Below are 18999 nucleotides of genomic sequence, written 5' to 3' on the forward strand. Positions count from 1 at the left end.
GTCTCTGTAACTGGGAACAAGGAAAGTCTCATGGAAGAAATGAGGATAATCACCTGTGAACCATTCTAAATTATTATCTAGAGCCTAGTAATTTTTGTCTTGTATATAGATTTCACAATTCTGCAAGATAGTCTTCTGTGTTGTATCTTCAGTTCTCCAAGGAATAAATGACATCAAGACCCTTATGCCTCTGAGCCTGGCAGATCCTTATCTTTTAATAACCAACCCACCGCTTTCTTCATTAGCGAAGATGCTACTGTATCAATGCTACCAGCAGTTGGAAACCCATATCCTAATGCCAAGCCTCGGCATGTAGATTTTGAGGTCTGAAAACTTTATTAGCTTGATTGCAGTACATCTCAAGCCTAAGTTTTCATATACATATAGTTTAGTCTCAAAGGGCAAATGTTCCCCTGAACGAAGTTCAGTCAACACTAGATGCTTATATCTTTATGCCCCAAGGGAGTCCAAAATTTAATGATTAGAGATATTATAAAAATACAAATATTATATAAATAATACAAAAGCTCTTTCATTTTGGCAGGCTTTTCTGTCCTTGCTTGGTTTAATTCAGCTGTGTTCTTCTAGGAGACTGCAACTGCAATTTAACTGCTTGCTTTGGCGTTTTGTTTGACAAGGAAGATGAACATTTCAGATGAGACGGAGCCTTACTATGTCACCCAAGCTGGAGTGCGGTGGCACGATCTCAGCTCACTGCAAACTCTGTCTCCTGGGTTCAAGCGATTCTCCTGTCTCAGCCTCATGTGTAGCTGGGATTACAGGCATCCGCCACCACGCCTGGCTAAATTTTTTTGTATTTTTAGTAGAGACGGGGTTTCACTGTGTTGGCCAGGCTGGTCTTGAATTCCTGACCTCCGGTGATCCGCCTGCCTCGGCCTCCCAAAGTGCTGGGACTATTGACGTGAGCCACTGTGCCCAGCCTTCAATTTTTTTCATTAAGGTTAAGTGCTTTTTGAATCCTGTTTGCTTCCTCTTTCTGACCCAAATGTTTTACAAATGTTTTTGTGTTTTCATTTAAAGGGTTTGTTTTACCTTTCACATTGAGATGTGTAGTCCATCTGGAGTTGGTTATTTATTATGGTATGAGATTTTTATTATTTTTAAAATATGGATACCTAGTTGACTCAGAACCATTTATTGGTAATACCTTCTTTCCCCCAGTGTACAATAGTATCACCTTCATCATAAATCAAGAGGTTGTACATGTGAGGGTCTGTTTCTCTGGAATCTCTGTTCTGTTTGCCTATTTGTCCTTGTGCCATTACAATACTGTCTTAATTATTATGATGTTATGAGTCTTGATATCTAGTAGTGTAAGTCTTCCAGAGATTACTTTGGTCATTCTTGGGATGTTGTTTTTCCATATAAATTTCAGAATCAACTTGTCAGTTCCCACTGAATAAAAACCCTGTGGGGATTCTGATTTGATTTTATTGAATCTACAGATCACTTTATGGAATATTGACCTCTTTACAGTATTGAATCTTCCAGTTAGGAGCTTGTCATTTTTCTCCATTTATAAATACATTATAAAATTTTATTTTATCTCCTTTGTAATTTCTATTAATGAGTAATGTTTTTTAAGCTTTCTCTGCAGAGGTCTTACCTGTCTTTTGTTAGGTTTATTCCTAGTTTTTAGATTTTTAAAAAATGTTTTCTATTTGTTGCTGGTTTAAGAATGATTTTTAAATTAAACTTAATTTTTTTTTTGATATAGTGAGTAACCTTGTATTAGTGACCTTGCTAGATTTACTAATTGATTCTAATAGTTGATCTGTAGGTCACTTTTGGATTTTCCATGTACATAGTTGTTCTCAGCAAGTAATGGTAGTTCTGTTTCTGTCTAGTCTGTCTTTCTTTTGTTTCTTATTACACTCAGACCTGTAATATAATGTTGAGAAGTAGTGATAGATATCCCTTTCTTATTTGTGATTTCAGGGGAAAACGAACAATCATGCAACATTAAATGTAATGCCTGCTTTTATGCCTTTTCTTTAATCTGATTGTTTCAGATTTTTTTTTTAAATACTGCAGTTTACTGAGATTTTTAAAAATCATGAAGAGCTGTTGAATTTTATCAGTTTGCTAAGATTTTTAAAAATCATGAACAGCTGTTGAATTTTATCAATTTTTTTGGTTTTTGTTTACATCACCTAAACTGCCAAACTCCCTTATTGTTTTCTTTTTTTTTTTTTTTTTTTTTGAGACAGGATCTCACTCTGTTGTCCAAGCTGGAGTGCTGTAGCCTGATCATGGCTCACTGCAGCCTCACACTGCTGGGGCTCAAGTGATCCTCCTGCCGCAGTCTCCCAAGTAGCTGGGACTACAGGTGCATGCCATCATGCCTGGCTCAAGTTTTTATTTTGGCTGCTTTTTTTTTTTTTTTTTTTTTTTTTGAGACCGAGTCTCACTGTCGCCCAGGCTGGAGTGCAGTGGCAGGATCTTAGCTCACTGCAAGCTCCGCCTCCCGGGTTCACGCCATTCTCCCGCCTCAGCCTCCCTAGTAGCTGGGACTACAGGCGCCCGCCACCTCGCCCGGCTAATTTTTTGTATTTTTACTAAAGACGGGGTTTCACCATGTTAGCCAGGATGGTCTCAATCTCCTGATCTCGTGATCCACCCACCTCCGTCTCCCAAAGTGCTCGGATTGCCGGCATGAGCCACCGCACCTGGCCGATTTTGGCATCTTTTGTATGATGTTTTTGTATATCCTCTACCTAAAATGACTTTCCTTTCTTCACTAGCTTTCCTTAAGTCTTAGTTTAGGTGTCGTCTTTCAGAGAAATCTCCGTTTTCTGTCCTCTGATCTGTGCGCTTTGCATCACTGTTTATCAGTGGCGTGTTCTCTGCATTGTAAACTTGAGGGGAGGAATCTTATCCTGATTATCTCTGTCCTCGTAAAGGTTTTTTTCTTTCTTGCTACACAGGTTACATTCACTGTCGTGTTCTGAGAAAAAGGTGTTCAGGCCTTGCTTTCTGCTTCTAAAATTACTAACTGCACAGGACCATCAGTTCATTTCTTCAACTGTGGCTTCAGCAGATCTTTCGCTGTTTGCTGGCCCAGGTATTGCTCTCCTCTGCCCCGAGTCAATGGCAGCTGGGAGTGGTTACCACAGTTCTCTTACCACAGTTCCTTCTCTGCCACAGTTCTGTTTTGTATGTCATTCCCCTAGCCCAGGATGATCTGCCACTTTCATTTACGTTCATTATTACGCCTTATTATCTGTGCAGCCAAGCCAGTGTCTCCTACAGCCACTTGTGCTTTCCAAAGGGAAAGGTTGAATTTTTCATTTTGTTCTACGTGAGGGGTTGTGGGGAGTAGGGGTGGAAATCACCGTAGATTATCAAGTAATCCTTTTTTTCTTTGTGTACTTTTGGAGTAAATCTAGATTATGTTGATGTAACTATTAGGACATTTCTGTTTCTTCATCTCTAAAGGAGGTGGGATCTGATACTTCTGTTCACTTTCCTTCCAGCATGAACATTTTATGGCTAAGTAGACATTAACTTGTTTATTAGTTAGGGATATTACATACATACATTGGATGTGTCCCTACACTGTTAATTTGGGTTGGAACTGAAAATATACTTTCTGTGTGTGCCTAATGCTACTACAGTGAAGTTCTTGAGCCAGGTCTGTTCAGTCATGTTGTTGAAAAACTATATGAATGTTTATGAAGGAGAAAGAGACGATAGAGGTACCATGAACATTCACTGTTTTATGTACATATGGTTTATGTTGTGTTCTGTGTCAGTATTGCCTCCTAGAGCTGTCTCAGCGTTAGCTCTGATTCTCTGTCTAGCATCTAGACCAGAGACTGGCACATAGTAGGAGCACTAAAGAAATACTTGCTGAAAAAGTGCATAAAGTAATTTTTGAGCATTTTTTTATGTGCTGGGCACTGTGCTAAGTATTCTGTGTATGCTGTTTCATTAACCCTCAAACCTTCTGAGATTGGTACTGTTAGCATGTTATGAATTTAGGAAGTAAGTTGAAGAAATTTAAGTTCAAATAAGTTAAGTGACTTCCTCAGGATTACTCAGTGCCTGACTGGCAAAGATAGGATTTTAACTTGTTTTTCTGTCTCTGAGTTCCATCAGCTTAACTATCATATCCTTATAATACCTACCCACTAGTCAAATTAAAATCTAGTAAGAAACTGTGTAATAGCATACTTAGATTGAGAGCAAATAAGAAATTCGGTTATTGTTTTACCACTCACCATTAGACATAGAAGTTTCTCCATTTCTTTTCAGGGCCTGGGGTAAGGCAAAGTGCACGCATCTGCTCTGTATATTAGAATATCCCCTCATCTCATTGAAGTGGAACAAAAACAAGGTCACTTGAAAGGACTATAATTGTCATCACACTATACAGCTTTACTTCCTTCCCTTTAGTAGTAGGACGATTTCCTTGTCCTTAAACATGCTTCTGAAATACCAGTTTTAATGGCTGTATAGTTTTTCACTTATGATTGGATCAGGATTCATTCTGTCATTGTATTGTCATTCACATAGGTGGTTTTCAATCATAAAATACTGTAATGAACATCTGCAAGTTTGGATTTTTGCTTTCACCTATTGTTTCCTCAGACAACTCTAAATAGTACAATTAATGGACTAAAAGATAAAGGCTCTGACTCTTTTCAAATGTGTTGTTAAACTCCTCAAATCTGCTAACCAGATCTTTATGCTGTACTTGTGTGATTTATTTCGAATATTAGTGAAAGCCTTTGTATTAGTTGCCCTGTTAAATCCCATCTTGCCATTTGGGCAGCCTGTTCTTAGTGTGTTTTCTCTGATACCAGTTAACATTATACTGGCTAATTCCATTGAGACTAGGAGACTGGAAAATGAAGATAATGTGGAAAAACAAGAGCTTGTGAATTTGGGAGTGCCCTATTTTAAGATGTGATATGGGTTAAATGATAAACAATACATCTTAAATTCTTTAAAAGTGGCAGAAGTAAATGGAATTTATCTGGAAAAAAATCAGATGTTTATTCTGATGCCCTAAATTCACGGGTGAAATATTATCTGGAGTAGAGGAAAATTTTGTGTACATTGTATGGTGTTCTCTATTTTGACAAGCTTACTTTGATATTACTGCTGCAGGGTAGCCCCAGGAGGGTTGAATTGAGAACTGAGTATTTTGAGGTACAAAACCTAGGATAGTAGGCTGGAGGGTGTTGGAGGTCAGGGTTTTAGCCATGTATACAGAGATAAAGCAACATATTTAATAAAAAGAAGAGGAAAATCTGTATAGTATGCTTTACTCCAGAGGTGGATGAGGGAGAAGAGAGGGCACATCTTGAGAAGGGGGCGTGGTGTTGAGAATGGAGAAAAGGGATAAGGCAGATTACTCAGAAGAACTGGGGTAGAATAGGTTGGATGATAAAAGGGGCTGACATTAGTCCCTGAAAGGGTTTTTTAAAATAACTTCTAACTTTTGCCTTCATCTTTGCCAGCAGTGATGAGCTCTGCTTTCAGCTGTAGTGAAGCAAACTGAATAAAGCACATTGTGCATGTTAGGTTTTTTACTTTCCTGTTGGTACATGTTTGTAATATTTGGAAATACTCTCACTGCGAAGAAAAGTATAGTTGTGCTGTAGTGGGTAGAGTGAGGAACATAAGGGTCATCACCAGCAAAGTCAGAGTGATGAAAAAACTGGATTTTAAACTCTCTGCTTGACTTTGCATAGATAAGTAAGCCAAGCAGAGTGTTTCCTGGGTGTAGTTAAAATACAAGTTTGGAGCACAGGTAAAAGGCCAAGAGGCTTGGAGATGTAGATCTGAGATGTACCAAAGGGCCAAATGCAAAGTTTGGGAACTGTAATGTCATATAAAAACTAATAAAGAAAGGGTGGCACTCTGTCTCATATCCTGAAACGTTTTGAAAAGAATATTGAATTTGACCATAAGGGCCTTGCTAGTGAATTTCAAAGAGAGATTTCAGTTGAACTCTGAATTGGAGGAAGATGGTGATGGAAGGCTGGAGAGGGCCAGTAACAAGGGTTGAAAAAGGAAAGAGTATTCAAACATATGCATAAAAAGACTGTGAGTAGGTTGTATAGATGATGACACACTAAGCCTGGGAAGACAAGGTTTCTGGTGCTAATTTTTATTTCTTTAACAAGGGTGATAGAAGTGTCTGTTCCATATATTAATACTATACACAGCTGTTTACCTTTTAGCTTTTCTAGCAAGATATAGGGCTTGTGAATTAACCCTGGGTAGCCCTGGCAGTAGATAGAAGTAATAGTGCTTCCATGTGTGACCTCGAGACGTACTGAAATGAGGCAACCAAGGAAATCCTTTATATTGGGCCCAAGAGCCAAGATCTCAACTTGGGATATGTTACCCCAGAGTTGTTATCCTGATACTATAATACCGTGAATAATAACCCCAAGGGTTTTGTCGTCTCTTTTTCCTCATGTCACTTCCTTTGACGTCTACATGTCACCATGCTAACATCTGCAAACTTTGAAAATTCTGATCTATTCTGCAATATTTGGAAATTTCACTGCTCGTAATTGTATTTCCTGGCATGGTTCTGCTATAATTTTCTGTGTACACAGTAGCTTTTCCTTTTAGTGCTGAATCATAGTGAAATCCTTGTTCACCCTAAGTTAAAGTATAGTTGCAAGGGAGCTATCAAGACAAGTAATTACAGTGATGGTGAAATGAATACAGGTCAAACACCCCAATCTGAAATTCAAAACCTTTTGAGCACACCAACATGATGCCACAAGTGGAAAATTCTACACATAAGTACTTAACGTGAACTTTGTTTCATGCTCAAAATTATTTCAAATATTATTTTAAATTACCTTCGGGCTATATATGTAAAGCATATATGAAACATGAATGAATTTTATATTTAGACTTGGGTCCCATTCCCAAGATGTCTCATTATGTATATGCAAATATTCCAAAATCTGAAAAAAATCCTAAATCCAAAACACTTCTGGTCCTGAGCATTTTGCATGAGGGATACACAATTTGTAATATTTTCTGTGTATAGCCAAGTTTGCACATGCATAGGTTACAACTCATCATGTCTTAACCTTTCATTCTGGAGGCCGGAGTTTTCTTTTTACTTTGGTTGTAAATTGTATTCGGATTTTAGAAATGTAAAACTTAGAGAAATGTGCATCTCAAAATTAAGAAAGCTGTGCCCTCTGTTAGAGATTGGGGGCAAAGTTGGACAGTGTAGTAGAAAGGTCCTAAACAGGGGATTTGGTTCTTATTTTTGCTATCAAGCAGAAGACTCAAAACTGTAGGAGGAGTCTAAACCATATCAGGTCCACCTGGGAGTCTTTAAAGTTTAGGGTTACTTAGCATGGGGATAGTGGTACAGCGAATAGTTGCATAGATTTTACCTGTGGGCTGGTGAGAATATAGTGAGGATTCACATCTACCTGTAATCTGGGTAGAATATTTGTGTAAATCATTTTGGTTTTTTGGTTTTCTTTAAAAAATTTTTAAAATCGTTTTGGTATTCTTAAGTTTTGGTTTCTTCATTAATAAAATGACAGAACTGAATTACCTAGATGATATTCAAAGTTTCTTGTGGTTCTGTTAGTCTGGGATTCTACAGTGGAATTTTGTCACTCCTTTTGGGAAGAAGTTTACCTTTGGTGGCTGTGAATAAAAACCACATGGGAACAATGCCATTTATCATATGGGATAATTTTGTGTTTATGTAATCGTTTATGTTAGTTTCCAAATGTGTTAATAATGTACAGTATCTCATTTGATTAGCTCAATCAGGTGATGAAATAGGTCAGAAAGGTATTATGTTCATTTTCCTGATGAAATAAAACATAGTGGTTAGCATCTTGAACAATTTAAATTTGATCATCTTACTTGGTATGCCAGCCACTAAGGATGAAATCCTGCCGCTGAGAAAGAAAACCCAGTGAGGAAAGCTTTCTCACCCTCATCTATCTAACAAATTGTACATATTCTCCAAGTTCTGACTTGAATGCTGGTGCAGCTTTTCTTGATAATCTCTTCTACGACACCTGAGTAGAAACACTTTGATCATTCTCCTCAGGACTCAGGATTTTAATGATCTGTTTAATGCCTTTCTCTTCCACCCTAGTGAACTACTCAAGTTCTAATACCTTGTCTTATTCATCTCTACACCTCATAGCCCACACTGTTCCTGGCATATAGAGATGCTTAGTGAATAATTGCAGAATCAAATGAAAGAGTCAAGGTGATGTGTTGCGGAGTGAGGAGAACTTGGGCTTTGGACTGGTGGAAGGAGATGTCATCGTATACATTTTTTAGATTGAAATTTTGCCCTGTATATGCATTTAAAAATTAAAAACCTAGTTGAATAAAAGGGGGGCGGGTGGGGAGCCAGGGGCCAAATCTATCAATAAAATAAATTTGAATTTTTTTTTTAACAAATGGCAATTAAAACTCATATGTTCATGGAAAAAATTAAGTTCCTGTTTTAGTTTTTCCCTAAATGATTTTGCCGTATCACGTAACAGCAGTCTTGTCAATCAAGACTGATTTCAAGTGGTGAAATGGAATTTTTTAATTCCCTGGAGAGAGAAATATTTGCCTAGTTAAGCTTTATGTTATTGTGGTGTTTTTATTTGTCTAGTGACCTCTTCTTATTGAAAGACTAGTTAAGAGAAACCCTTTAGCACTGACTTTTTCAAATTTACCATAATGTAATGACCTCTTTGAAAGGAGAAGTACAGAGTGTATTTTTCATAATGTTACTTAAATTCTGTAGACATGAAACTAGATATAAAACCCTTATGTTCTTGGCTCATACACCACTATAAACCAAATCTGCAAATTAAATACAAAGACAACTACAAAAAAAAAAACCAAATTCAAATGAATACATTTATTCCATGTGACAGATGATGTTTAGGTTTCTCAGTAGAAAAAAATAGCTTTAGGTCTAATTCCATTTTAAATCTGTTTCTGTATTTTAACTTCAGTGATAATAAAAGCTGTGAGTAGTGCCTCTTCTCATCAGTAATGTTATGCAGGAGGGTATTAATGACTTCAAGGCCTTGTTGGTAAGTTCGGGAGGAGACATCATACCTAACCAAAACACCTGCCAGCAAGCATTCCTCAAATACAGGCTTATAAGTTTTACTGAGATGTCATCCATTTTGTTCATTGGAAGATAAGGTTAATATTTTGACATTATTGAAATTTTCATTACATGATTTTCTAAACCAGTTATTGCTGGAAATGAGAATGGAAAAACATGACATATCTACAATTGTATTTACTGCTAACAAATGTTTGCAAATTGTACTACACATACAGGACCCATATAACACTTGCGTATAATAAAGTGCATATATAGTATTGGCTGTTAGGCTATTGGTTTTTGAATATGCATGCCATGCCTGTATTGCCATGTGCTCGATTCAAATTCCCTTTATTTTTTACTCTTTCTTTTACAATGACTATGAAACTTATGCTGTGTGTAGTGTGCCGCAAGAACATTTGGCCTGAAGGGGATCTTCACACAACTGAAGCAGCAGCAGTAAAAGCCTAGTGCCAGTGTTGAGACAGTGGCTACTCATGATCTTGAATGTTTATTCTTGTTTTTAGATTATCTTTTGAAACGAAAATATTTTTTCAAAACTTGTACCCAACTTACACATCCTTTTCTCTCCCAGTATGTTTGGGAAACATTATTTTAGCAAGTATTTTTCTGATCACTACCTAAGGAACCAGGATTCAGAGATGTGAAAAACAAAACAAGCTTGGCCCTTCCTAAGGCAATGAAAGACACTTTAACAGCAAGCTGTAAATAGATTGATTTGCGCTGTTCTAAAGGTGGTATGCAAAGAGCACTATGGAACATATCGAAAGGAGCTACCAATTATTGTGAAGGTAAGGGCGAGGTTTAGAGCACATCATGGAAAAGATCCTGTTGAAATAGGGTCTTAAAGGATGAGTCAGATAAGAAGATAGGTTTAAACTAGACAGAGAGATGTTATATGTAAAGACCAAGGTCATGAAAGACATGATTATTATAATGGTGAGAGGTGTGTGGCCCTAGATAGCATTTGTCGTGTGAGAAGTAAGTTGGAACCCCAAACTAAAAGTCTTGTTAGACTAGGTGTTTAGCCCTTATCTCATCAACATAGGCGAGCCACAGTGATCTGAGAACTGGGAGAGTATTCAGGGCAATATTTTTTATATATAGTGGTTACCACATTGTATTACAGTGTTCTCCTTCACTTGTCATTGGAGCTCTTCAAGGGCTGTGAGCATTAGTTATTAATCTTTGTGTACTAAGCTTTTGGTAGAGTAACTGATGAAAGTAATGCTTAGAAAACGGGTTGAATGACTAATCATGAGTAAAGAGGATTTAGGAGAGAATTATGACAATCTCCTATGGTGGTAGTTTTAGTGCTTTGTGGGTCACAGACTCCTTTGTGAGTGATTTTGAAAGCTTTTCCTTGAAAATGTAAATACATATAACATTTGGCTTATAGTTTTATGGGATTCATGTACCTCTGAAGCCAGTCCATGAATTCCTGGTTCAGAATTCCTCCTTAGGAAATTATACCCAGACAGCCATCACCATCACACATTGTCATGAATAATTACTATCTCTTTTAGCAGTCTTTAAATGTATTACAAGGCTGGGTGTGGTGGCTCGTGCATGTAATCCCAGCACTTTGGGAGGCTGAGGCGGGAGGATCATGAGGTCAAGAGATGGAGACCATCCTGGCTAACACGGTGAAACCCCGTCTCTACTAAAAAATTAGCCGGGTGTGGTGAGGGGCACCTGTCGTCCCAGCTACTAGGGAGACTGAGGCAGGAGAATCACATGAACCCGGGAGGAGGAGCTTGCAGCGAGCCGAGGTCGTGCCATTGCACTCCAGCCTGGGTTAAAGAGCGAGACTCCGTCTCAAAGGAAAAAAAAGTATATAGCACGATTGTGTCTCTTTCTTGTAATTTTCTTGAGTTTCTTTCATATTTAGGAAGCAAATAGCTGACCTGTCTATGAATAAAGCAAGCATTTTTAATGATTAAGGTAAAACTTTACTGGTCTGTAAAGATAATAGACAAGTATGTGAATTAAGCCGGCAACCAAGAAACAGCCACTTGAGGAGAACCTGACATTCCTGAATTTGAGTTTAGCAAGTGAGTTGGAAGTCTGCAGGGCCACGCTCAGACTTGATTTGCTAGAAGGTCTCACAGACTCAGAAAAGCTGTTAGAGTCGTGGTTATAGTTAATTACAGCAAAATCATACAGATTAACATCAGCAAAAGGAAAAGGCACCTGGGGTGAAGTCTAGGAGAATTCAGGCACGAGTTTCCAGGTGTCCCATTCCAGTGGCATAACATAGATGGCCTTAATTCAACAACAATGTGTGACAACATGCACGAAGTTGTCAACCAGGGAAGTTCACTTGAGCCTTGGTGTCCAGGGTTGTTACTGTTGGTCAGTCACTTAGGCTTGCAGCACCTGCATGACAGGCTTTAGCCCCTCAGACTTTTCCTACCCTGCCCCTAGAAGTAATAGGCGTTCACTGTAAATCACATTGTTAGAATAAGCTGTCTGATGGCATTGGTACCATGCGACCCAAGGCCTCAGGCATACAGAAATCTTATCAGGGAGAATATTCCAAAGGTTCAGAACTCATCTACCAAGAGCCAGCCAAGGCTAGTTTTGAAGACAAGTCTTGGGAATATGCAGGGTTTGAGTAACTCAGTCCTGCTGAGTTAACCCTTTCTTGTACAGCAAGTTAGCTGTTCAAGGAGTTAGCTCTGTCTATCCTGCCCCTGTCTGCCTAGCCACTCCTTTTCTAGATACAGTGGACCTCTCTGCTCTCGTCATAGATGGCCATTCCATGTACTTAGACTTCTTTTTTTTACCTTGCTAACAAGTAATTGGAATGTTTAGATTTAAGAACATGTCTGCTTTGCAGTTTCATGTGACCATGGTGAAATTATGCACCAATTCTATCATTGTGATTCAACAAGTATTTTTTGAATGCTGCTGTGCATGAGGCATGGTGTTAGATGGCAGATTGACAGGAATGACTAATACAGGTATCTGGCCTCAAGGAGTTTACAGTTTCATAGGAGAAAGAAAAACAAAACTAGCAATTCTGGTAAGCAGTGTGTGTTTTGGAGAGCACTTAACTTCATCAGAGAGCATGGTCGAAGGTGTATCTGTGTGTATGAGAAGGTGTTGTGATAATTAGAAAACTTCCCTCAAGAGGTCACTCCTGGGGTTGAGCCGTAAAGATCAAGTAGATACAAGTGGGCATGAAGCTAGTGTTTTGCCGCCAATCATTTCTGTAGTTAGGTTGCCTGTGTGGTTGGAGCATGTATGTATTGTTATGGGTGTAGTCTGCTTTGCTTCACTAAGAGAATGCCCCAGTCCTGGCCAGAATACACATGTCTTTTTTAGGGTTTGCACCAAGGGGAATAGGGAGTGTCTGGCTCAGTACAAATCTGTTTCTGTTACTCCATTACCCAGAAAGCCCCTGAAATGGCATTAGCCTACAGTTAATGGGTGGTAGTGTTTTCACGCATTGCTTCTCAAAGGAGGAGTATGTGAATGTTTAGTTTGGGGCTGGTTAAGAACAAAACAAAACAAAAAAAAGTATAACCATTACAAATTTAAATGTACTTTGTTTCTAATGGGAAGGCAAATGCTTGCCTTGCTTTGATGAAATTGAACATAACAAAATTTTTCTATACTTGGAAGCAAAAAACTTCAGGAAAAAACCTGGATCCAAGTGTTACTACATTTCCTTGGGCTTCCACATGTGTGTGGTTCTTAATATAATTTGAAACTTCTAAGAGCAACGAATAGTTGTTTTTTTGAACAGTGCATAGAAGTTGTGTGATAATAGGATCAAGAATGTATTGTTAGAGTGAATATTGGATAATTCCAAACTGTTAACCTTGAGATTTTTTTCTAATAGAATCTTTCTCTTTTTCCAGCATTACAGTGTTTCTGCCACCTCTGTACAAAAGACAATTTTACTTGTGTGACAGATGGGCTCTGCTTTGTCTCTGTCACAGAGACCACAGACAAAGTTATACACAACAGCATGTGTATAGCTGAAATTGACTTAATTCCTCGAGATAGGCCATTTGTATGTGCACCCTCTTCAAAAACTGGGTCTGTGACTACAACATATTGCTGCAATCAGGACCATTGCAATAAAATAGAACTTCCAACTACTGGTAAGTTGTTCTATAAAATTTTTTTCCTAGATACTACAAGAAAAACCCTTCACACTCTGTGACTTTAGAAGTGGAAGGGATCATAGAAGTTGTCTAATCCAACTCATTCCGTTTAGAGGCAAGAAGTGGCTTGTCCACTGTTACAGACTTATAAGAGTAGCCAAGATCCTGCCTCCTGGGTGTGTGTTGTTTAAGAAGGTTGTTCCAGGGTGGACTTCCTCTGAGGTCTGTTATACCTAAAAGGATAGATAAAAGCAAATTCTGACAAAGCCCCAACAACATCTTCAGATTGTCTCTACTTTGTTCTCAGAGTGAATTTCTTCTTCCTTATATAATGCTCCTATCTTTTACAGCAGTCAACAGTCTTTTAATGAGTGGTAATTCAGAGCAGCACTAAGTAGTCTAGATGTTTTCATTTTGTAATCTCAGCTTGTTTTATTATCTTTATGCATAAATTAATTATACATGATTTCTAGAATTTTGGTCCTTCACCTGTAGTTTACATTTAAAATTTCCCGGGGCTGGTGACTCATGCCTGTAATCCCAGCACTTTGGAAAGCCTAAGGTGGGCAGATCACTTGAGGCCAGAAGTTTGAGACCAGCCTGGGCAACCTGGCGAAACCCTATCTCTACTAAAATCACAAAAATTAGCTGGGCATGGTGGCACATGCTTGTAATCCCAGCTACTTGGGTGGCTGAGGCACAAGAATCTTTGAACCTGGGAGGCAGAGGTTGCAGTGAGCCGAGATTGTGCCACTGCACTCCAGCCTGGGTGACAGAGTGAGGCTCTGTCTCAAAAAAAAAAAAAAAGATAATTAAATAAGTAAATAAATAAAATTTCCTGGCAGAACCAGTAGTTTGAAGGCTTAATAAACTTTTTAATTTTAAGATTCCGGTTTAATATGGAAGTCTGAGCACATGTATTTAACTCTTACCTCTTTCCCCAGATCCCAAAGGAATATAAAAATGAGGGCAACCTATGTTAATACTAGTGGAATTAATGGTAGAATGCCACCCACATGCCAACACTTGTGAGGAACTTCTGCAGTTCTGCAATTTACAGTACAGATGACACCAGACTGGTAAAGAATAGGATCAATAACTAATAAGAAAGGTTAGTCATTGAAAAGTCCGACCAATAACTTAGACGAGGGATTGGGGGTGAGTGAGGGTACGGGGCGAACTCTCAGTTCCCTTTTAGGAAGCACCTGGCTTCAGTGCTCAGAGGAGCAGACACAGTTGCTCACTTTCCACTCAGAGTTGGTCCAGGCCTTGTGCTAATTAAAGGAGGAAGCACTGCTGTAGCGCAGAAGGAAAAGGCCAGCCCTCCACCTGTTCAGCATGATAATGCAGCTCTCCCGTGGTAAGGGTTGGTTAGACTACTATGTCTTTGACTTTGATGAAAGCATCTGCAGTTATAATGTGACAAAGAAAAGGATAATTCCAGAATTTCCCATTTCCATCATTTGAGCTTGAAATATCTGAATAGAGATTTATAAAACCTTGTGAAGAAGTCACCTCATTTCTCATGTTTCTAATTACCATATATAAACTTCTCATTTCCAGCTCCAAGATAAGCAAACAGCAAAAAATTACCAGTGAAGAGTTAGGAGCTCAAAAGAAGTAGTCTGAACTAGATAGATTAGATGTCATCCTATGAAATAGGTTTACCACATGATAGGGAGGAACTTTCAAACAGTCCAGGGTCTATTTTCAGTTATTCACTATGAAATGAGAACATTTCACGGTTGTTAAAGGTTGCTTTCAGAAGAAAAGCCCAACTGATGAATGTTTTTAAAAATGCACTATTGAGAGCGAACAACAGACTGGATGCCATAATTTTATAGTCAAGTTTGGGACAAGCTTAAGAAATTGTGTTACAATTCAGAGAAAAGACAGTTGGTGAGCATATTAAGAGATATAGGGAACAGATTTAGATGATCCAATATGCTTATTATCAGAATTCCAGAAAAAGGCATGAGACTAGAAAGAAGACAGAATACCAGGCAAAATTAATGAAAAAATATTAATCCAAACACATGTAATAAAAAGTATCAGTTTCAAAAATAAAAGAATTATATAAGCATTTAACACACATAAACATTGGTTACCTATAAAAGGCAAAAAAAAAAAGTTCAGATTTTCTGCTTAAATATCAGAGGGCAAATGGAACATTTTTGTAGTCACCTAAAATTCTTTAAATAGGCCAAGATTTTTCATATACAAAGGCAACAGCCTTCTTGCCACAAGTTCAGTGTACAAGGACGCATGGACTGTTCCTGAAGGAAATTACTAGAAATAGGACTCTGTATGATAAGAGATTAATCTACTGAAGATCTCAAGAATGGGAAAGATGTGGTATGAAAGAAATGGTGGTAAGTAGTAAACCAACAAGACTCAGGATGAATGTCAGAATAATTGTAATTTTCTGAAACAACCAGAAAATTTTAATTATTAATGGAAGTTACAAGAAAATGATCTGGACTTAAAAGTTCAGGAGGTTAAGATAGAATAAAAAGTATGCAAACTCTGTTTAAAAAAAAAAAAAAAAGATATGTTCTGCCTTTAAAAAACTGGTGGAGCTATTGGCTGGGCACGGCTCATGCCTGTAATCCCAGCACTTTGGGAAGCCAAAGTGAGTGAATCACTTGAGGTCAGGAGTTTGAGACTAGCCTTGAGCAACATGGTGAAACCTATCTCTACTAAGATACAAAAATTAACCAGGTATGGTGGCACATGCCTGTAATCCCAGCTACCTGAGAGGCTCAGGCAGGAGAACTGCTTGAACCCGGGAGGCGGAGGTTGCAGTGAGCCAACATCACACCACTATACTCCAACCTGGGCAACAAGAGTGAAACTCTGTCTCAAAAAAAAAAAAAAATTGGTGGAGATATAAATACTAAAATGTGAGTTGTTTGGGAGTGATGAAGATGTATGTGTTTGTTTGTTTGTTTGTTTTGATATTTTTGTTTGTTTTTCCTGCTATGAGCATGTACTGGCCTTGGAACAAGAAGACAAGTCAAACACACTTTTAAAAATATATATGATTTTTAAGGAGACGTTAATGGGTATTGTTACAGGTTATTGGTATTACTGACCTGATGTGATAAGTGGGGAAGGTACTATGATATTGGTAGCAGCTGGCCTTGTAATGATGGCTGAAGAGTACAGAAGGAGTAAGTGGGTGCTGACAGAGCTGGTGTGCATGAAAGGAGGCCTAGTAGGAGAAGACTGAATGATTCACTTGTTCTGGGTTTGAGCCCTATAAACTGCTGTAATGAGGCTCTTTGGCTATGTGGTGGCAGTGGCCAGCTGCAGGAATTGTGTAGGATTAGGAAAATGGGGGTTGCCACCTACAGTGTTTTTGTTGTTGTTGATGTTTATTTCACTCAAGGCCCTTTTTCAGTAAAGTCATCACCTGGCCTTGGTCCCGTGGAACTGGCAGCTGTCATTGCTGGACCAGTGTGCTTTGTCTGCATCTCACTCATGTTGATGGTGTATATCTGCCACAACCGCACTGTCATTCACCATCGAGTGCCAAATGAAGAGGACCCTTCATTAGATCGTCCTTTTATTTCAGAGGGTACTACGTTGAAAGACTTAATTTATGATATGACAACATCAGGTTCTGGCTCAGGTAATGTAATTGTTTCTCCTTTTTCCTAAGACGTCTTTTTAAAATTAAGTGATACTTATTTTATTAGTTTGCTAATAAGCCAACTTGTTAGAATGTGAGATAATATAAATAATATTCCAGGTTTGAAACTAATAAAAATCTTTAAGCTTGATGTATATATGACTGTGGCTGGTTTAAAATAGATTGGAACTTACTTTAACTGATAAAGCAAGTCAGTCAGCTCCATGGTGGTATAAATTTCAAAGCGTTCTCACTTGTATGATCTAATTTGCTTTTCATCACTGTGAGGTAGAAAGGATAAGAACAATTATTCTCATATGGATGAAGCCGAAGTTCAAAGATGTTCAAATGATCTGCAACTAACCCGTTCTATTCAGGATTGTTTAGCAGCCTGATGTTTATATTTGAAAACAGGCATGATAAAAATTTATTCAGAATTGTGAAGGTTATTTGCTTTTTAAACATTATATGAAATTGTCTTTTGTATAGGCCTGGTTTTTTAAAATTAAACTAATGAACTCTTACGTCATTTTCTCACTTCAGAAAAATGTCTAATCACCTTCTTATTTAATGTAGTTTTGGCCCCTAATGAGATTTGCTTTTCCCAGTTCTATTTGTTGATATTTGTGGCATCAGAAGTAGATGAGCTAATTGTCAGAGTCATCCCAAGGTGGATTTTGGCATAGCAGTGCTTCATGTTTAAACTGAAGGGGCGTTATCTTCTACTTTTTTTTGTATATGGTTTGGAAAAGTATTAAGAGAGGAACACTCCTATCCCCTGTGTTTTTAGAATTTGACACTTGGCTAAGGATAAATAGATCTAGGTTCCAAGGCAAGTTTTGTTGCTGATTGGCTGTATAACCTTGGTTAAAACATGTTTCCTCTTTGGGCTTCTGTTTCCTCATCAAAAATATGGAACCCATACTGCTGATAAAAACACTTCAAGTGGTTTGTTAAGACTTTTAAATGAGATATACTATCCTTTGAAAAGTATGAGTCATCTTTAAATAAGGGCTAAATTCATGAATAAAGTGAAAATTTGGAAAGCGTATATAGTGAAAATTTCACTAATTTTGGTGAAACCCCATCTCTACTAAGAATACAAAAAAATTAGCCGGGCATAGTGGCATGCGCCTGTAGTCCCAGCTACTCGGGAGGCTGAGGCAGGAGACTCGCCTGAACCTGGGAGGTGGAGGTTGCAATTAGCTGAGATCGTGCCACTGCACTCCAGCCTGGGCAATAGAGTGAGACTCCATCTCAAAAAAAAAATTCACTAATTTTATAACTGAGTGATATTAAAGGAATATTAAAGCAGAAATTGAGCATAAAATCACATCTAATGTTGCAGAAAGCTCATATAATGACAAATGTCTATTTATTTTAAGGAAATGAATATATATTGTTATGTATGCATATCTATTCATTTAAGAATGAAAAAACTGATTTTATTACCTGAATTATTCTTCTGTAGAATTTGGCCGTATATATTCAATAAGAGAACTCTCTCTTTGACTACTAGGACACATACAGGCTTGCACTGGAGCTCAGATCAGAAGGCAAGCTTAGGGATTCCTGAAACAGTTGTGTAAGGAAGACAATGAGAGTTTGGACTTAGATGGAGCCATCTTAGTACTGAAGGTGTGATAGTCTTTGGGCAGGAGTGGTGGACGGAGGTTATTTTGAGCTTTCCTGGGACTTCCCATTTATTCTCAGTTCAGATCTTCAAAAAGATTTTGTTCATTCTAGAAGTAATCCTGCTCAAGACTGTGATAATCAAGGACCAGAGTCACAGAAAATCAGGATGGCTTCAGATCATTTGGAATTAATCCCTCAGACCTGTTGTCTTGTTTCTAAACTTACACTCCGGAAAGACAGCAGCTCATGCCACTTGCCACAGTGGATAAGCCCACCTAATTGATTAAAGGAATTGGTGGGTGGGTGATAGTTGATTACTGAATAAGAATATCTTCATTAACCTTTTAAGAGATAAACATGAAAAAGAACGGAATAATTCTGTTTCCATTTTATATATATATATATATATATATTTCTAGATCCATGAGGGACCATAGCTCTCTGTTCTCTGAAAGCTTCTCTCCCTCTTTTTATGACTTACCCTGCAAAAACTTGTC

The 18999-nt window shown here is 38.1% G+C and overlaps 1 protein-coding gene across 8 annotated transcripts in view; it reads left to right on the forward strand.

Annotated features, from left to right (window-relative positions):
• LOC105477209 (transforming growth factor beta receptor 1) overlaps positions 1 to 18999 on the forward strand; it is a 50658-nt gene that overhangs the window by 12677 nt on the left and 18982 nt on the right. For 3 of the 8 annotated variants that reach the window (XM_071078074.1, XM_011733618.3, XM_071078076.1), the window contains exons 2-3: positions 12985 to 13230; positions 16625 to 16867. In XM_071078074.1, the coding sequence (XP_070934175.1) occupies positions 13095 to 13230; positions 16625 to 16867 (379 nt within the window). In that variant the 5' untranslated portion in view covers positions 12985 to 13094. Of the gene's footprint in view, positions 1 to 8463; positions 9907 to 12984; positions 13231 to 14177; positions 16868 to 18999 lie in introns of those variants that run through there. The other 5 variants (XM_011733621.3, XM_011733619.3, XM_011733620.3 and 2 more) reach the window with 4 other exon arrangements.

Source organism: Macaca nemestrina, chromosome 14 (assembly GCF_043159975.1).
Source record: "Macaca nemestrina isolate mMacNem1 chromosome 14, mMacNem.hap1, whole genome shotgun sequence".
Taxonomy (NCBI): domain Eukaryota; kingdom Metazoa; phylum Chordata; class Mammalia; order Primates; family Cercopithecidae; genus Macaca; species Macaca nemestrina.